General features: G+C 35.4%; 1 protein-coding gene across 5 annotated transcripts in view; it reads left to right on the top strand.

Annotated features, from left to right (window-relative positions):
- The window catches only part of LOC106463815 (dihydropyrimidine dehydrogenase [NADP(+)]-like), a 52,568-nt gene that overhangs the window by 26,738 nt on the left and 21,212 nt on the right, over positions 1-4,618 (top strand). For all 5 annotated transcript variants that reach the window (XM_022391423.1, XM_022391422.1, XM_022391421.1 and 2 more), the window contains 3 exons: positions 1,293-1,400; positions 2,994-3,163; positions 4,388-4,598. In XM_022391423.1, coding sequence (XP_022247131.1) covers positions 1,293-1,400; positions 2,994-3,163; positions 4,388-4,598 — 489 coding nt within the window. The remainder of the gene's footprint in view (positions 1-1,292; positions 1,401-2,993; positions 3,164-4,387; positions 4,599-4,618) is intronic.

The following is a 4,618-nucleotide window of genomic DNA, read 5'->3' as shown; positions in this document are numbered from 1 at the left end:
GTTAGGTCGTACTTCGTTGGTGGTACGTCTAACGTACTTTACGTTAGTTGTTGTTTGTTGTCGTATACTAACTACGTTTACTTACTAATAATAGTCTCGTTTGTTGTTGTGTGTGTGTGTGTGTGTGTGTGTGTGTGTGTGTGTGTGTGTGTGTGTGTGTGTGTGTGAATGGGACAGCAGAGCACGAAATCAGCACTTGATAAAGAAGCAATGGCCACGCAGAGTCAGTCTGATACCAAGATCGAAAAATATTGAACGTGAAAGTTTGGGTGACACGAAGAAAGTCCCATTACTTCCACTTTACAAACTGCTTCATCAAGCCCAGTTTTATGTGAAGGCCTTAGATAAAAATGGCAACTGTTTCATGTATCTATTTGGACAATTCCCAGCTCTTTCAGAAGCGAAACTTAAAGAAGGGATTTTTGTTAGGCCTCATATTGGGAAACTGACTTCGGATGAACAGTTCGAAAGAACAATAAGGAAAGTTAAAAAAAGAAGCGTGGATTACCTTTATAGATGTTACTGACAGATTTTTAGGAAACAACAAGAACCAAAATTACGAAAATATTGTAAATAGTATACTCGAAAGAGTGAGGTTGTAATATGAGCTTCAAAGTTCATTTCTTGCACTCACATATTGACTATTTCCCTGAAAGTATCGGTGCCGTCAGCGAAGAACAAGGGGAAAGGTTTCATCGAGACACCAGGGAAATGTAGAGGCGGTATCAGGGAAGGTGGAACATCCTCATGATGGCTGATTACTGCTGGTTATTGAAACGAGATACTCCAGACGCAATACATAAAGAAAGACCACAACACGTAGTTTTGAGATTAAAAGACGTAGAGTTCATAAAAAAAATCAGGATGAATAAGGATGCATATTCGTTTGACATCAATTTTCTTCGGTTTGTTTATATTTTTGTTAACAAACATAATAATAAAAAATGTTCATTGTAGTAAAGGAAATAATAATTTGATCTAAGTAAGTTCTTTTTTCTTCCCGATTTAAAAAAATACGTGATAGAAAAAAATGAATATTATTTTCGAAATCTGCGAAGCTAAATTCTGGAATTTTTTTTATGAAAACCAAAACAACTTTTCTGAAGTTTAAATTCGCAGGCCTGTGTAATTATTTATTGGGTCAAAAGTTTGTTTCTTAAGGTTGTGAAGAGAAACAATGTAATTAATTATACTTCTACAGTTGTACTTCCGTTCACAATCTATTACGCACCGAAAGAAATCATAAGATACTTGAATTATGTGAAACGGGATGTTTGCATTGTCTTCTGCAGGATTACCAGATTCGAAGACTACTCCTATTTTTAAAGGGTTGACCAATGAAAGCGGCTTCTACACCTCTAAAGATTTTCTACCACTCGTTTCCAAAGCCAGCAAACCTAGTAAGCCTTCGTTTATATTTTGTTAAAATTAACGAAACTGCTATAAAAGAAGGATCAACAGTATCGTTTCAAAGGTAACGTTTGTTGTAAAGTCCATTGAAATGTGTAATCCTTACCCTAATTTTGATTTATAAAAATCACACTTTACAAACTTAATTTAGTTCGCACCATAACAGTTGTTCAATGTTGTTCCTGCAGTTTGACAACATAAATAGTGATTCAACCACCACTGTGTCTAAATTATCCTTGCAGACCTGATGAGCCTTGGTATTAGGCGAAAAGCCTCGTCGTCACTAGATATGACAAATATAGTTTTCTCCTGTTGAAGATGTGGTTACTTCACACGTTCTGGAAACAATAGGTCTAACTTGCTGGTTCGCTAGTTTTTCTGAAAGTTAATCAAGTAAAAATAAATAATTAATAATTAGTGTTAAAATAAACATACTATTATTATTAATATTTACCCTAATTCACATTTGTAAGTGACTCACATAAAATTCGGTTTAGCACAGCTTAGGATCGCAATATGCTGGTCACGGGATTGAAACCCGTCCCCAAACATGCTTACCCTTTCAGTCGTGGGGGCGTGATAATGTGACGGCTAATCCTATTATTCGTTGGTAAGCGTATGTGGGCCTGGTGTTGGCGATAGATGGTTTTGGCTTGCTACCTTCCTTTTGGTCTATCACTTCAAAAGTTAAGGATGGATAGCGCAGATAGCCTTCGACTAGCTTTGTGGGAAATTCGTCACTAAACAAACATTTAAAATTGGTAATAGTTACATTTCACCAGTTTAAACTAATTCACATCATAACAATTGTGATTCATTAAATTTGATAATATAAGCTTTGTTTGTTTGTTTGTAATTAAGCACAAAGCTACACAATCGGCTATCTGTGCTCTGCCCGCCACGGCTATCGAAACCCGGATTCTAGCGTTGTAAGTCCGTAGACATACCGCTGTGCCACTGGGGACCAATAAATAATATAACGATTGCAATTACTGTGTCCGTCATATCTCAGTAGGCCTGGTATTACACGAAAGGCATTAGATATATTCAATACAGTGTGTATTTTTTATATATATTAGTTTTTTTATGTTCGGTCTTAAGTTCTTAGAATTTTAATAAACAACTTCGGTATTTGTGTAACTAGTAAGATATTCAAATTTTTAAAAAGATAAAACTATAGTATTTAATGAAGAGAATATGCAATCATGATACTTATTTTATATGTTGTGGTCCACCCCTACTGCGAGTCAAGTCGAATAATCCAGACGGTTGGCCCGTGTATAAACGGCCGGTTAGATTGACTAGTTTAGGGAGGTTTCACTATTTTACAAGTATAGAGTTTATAGGAAGTAAACAAAAAAAAAAAAACGAAACCATTTGAAGGTTGTTAAATTTATATTATCGCTCATAATGGTCTACTTCATGAGATGACTTCACGGAACTTGTTATGGTGTACGTTATTTTTCACAATTCGCGTTATGTCATAAACATAATACTTTTAATAGGCACTATTCTGAAGTGCTTTCAAGTCTAGAGTTTTTCTTGTTGATTATTGTAATATAATGACGATTAAATACTCCTAGGTATGTGTGGGTTTAAATCAGTTCTCCCACATTTCTACGGCAATGTGATAGTGCTGGGAGCTGGGGACACTGCCTTCGACTGCGCTACTTCAGCTCTCAGGTGTGGAGCTAAAAAAGTTTACGTGGTGTTCAGAAAAGGGTTCACCAACATCCGGGCAGTTCCTGAAGAGGTAAGTACTTTAATTGCTACCTTCAGAGAGTAAATTACAAATATATAGACAATTTCTTTGTATTTACGTTATTCTGTACGTTCGTTATGTGTACATATTTTTTTTTGTTTGTTTTCTAAAATGTGAAATGATGATAAGTGAACTGATTTTTTTGAAGGATTGATTTTTTTAATTGAGTGAATTATTAATATATTCCTTGAAAATTCTTGCTTTCTTTTGGGCTGTAATTGAACAAATTGCTAATATCGCGTGAATGACTTCCTCTGTTTTAAAATGCAGTTGATTCACCAAGAAGAGAAATGTTTCTAGCTCTTCTGTTCAAAGGTTTTCTGGAACTAGCTAGTACAAGAAGTTTCAGCAAGCCAATATCTGATTCATTTTTAGGGTTGCACGTGTAATTTTATTACACTCAAAAGCACGATTCATAAGAAATTGTTCAGGCATTGATGAGTTGATACTTGAAAAGAAGGGTTGTGTGGGCACATTGAGTACTATGAACAATATCTAAATATCAAGATATTCAAACATCTGCCTTTACTAGGTCAAATAACTAGGTAACTAATCCCTTGTGGTTGCATAGTGTGCCTTAACTATGTCAAATAACCAGATAACTAATCCCTTGTGGTCACACGGTGCATCTTTAATATGTCAAATAACTAGGTAACTAATCCCTTGTGGTTGCATAGTGTGCCTTAACTATGTCAAATAACCAGATAACTAATCCCTTGTGGTCACACGGTGCATCTTTAATGTGTCAAGTAACTAGGTGAGTGACCACAAGGGATTAAACGGTGTATCTATAACATGTCAAGTAACTAGGTAACTAATCCCTTGTGGTCACACGGTGCATCTGTAATGTGTCAAATAACTAGGTAATTAATCCCTTGTGGTCACACGGTGCATCTATAACATGTCAAGTAACTAGGTAACTAATCCCTTGTGGTCACACGGTGCATCTGTAATGTGTCAAATAACTAGGTAACTAATACCTTGTGGTCACACGATGCATCTTCACTACATCAAACAACTAGGTAACTAATTTATTAATCTCAATTCATAATTTTATTAGATATTTTCTTCTTAGTCACTAAGAGGAAAAATAACTAAATTTCGTAATTTCTATTGATTCTATATTACTGTTGAATGAAATAATGTTTAATTATTGCATTAATTAGCACTACGTAACTGTTTTAACACTAGGTTATTAACGTTTCGTTATTACAGTTCGAACTAGCCAAGGAAGAAAACTGTGAGTTCATGCCGTTTCTTTCACCAAACAAAATTATTGTAAAAGGACATCATATTAGTGCAGTGGAGTTTATCAGAACATCACAGGAGGAAGATGGCAGTTGGAAGATGGACGAAGATCAGCTGGTGAAACTGAAAGCCGATTTTATTATATCAGCATTTGGATCCTCTCTCCGGGATTCCAAAGGTGACCAAATCAAATGTAAA

Source organism: Limulus polyphemus, unplaced genomic scaffold (assembly GCF_000517525.1).
Source record: "Limulus polyphemus unplaced genomic scaffold, Limulus_polyphemus-2.1.2 Scaffold1490, whole genome shotgun sequence".
Classification (NCBI taxonomy): domain Eukaryota; kingdom Metazoa; phylum Arthropoda; class Merostomata; order Xiphosura; family Limulidae; genus Limulus; species Limulus polyphemus.
Note: the sequence above shows the minus strand (reverse complement) of the source record. Positions and strands in the feature narration are given on the sequence as shown.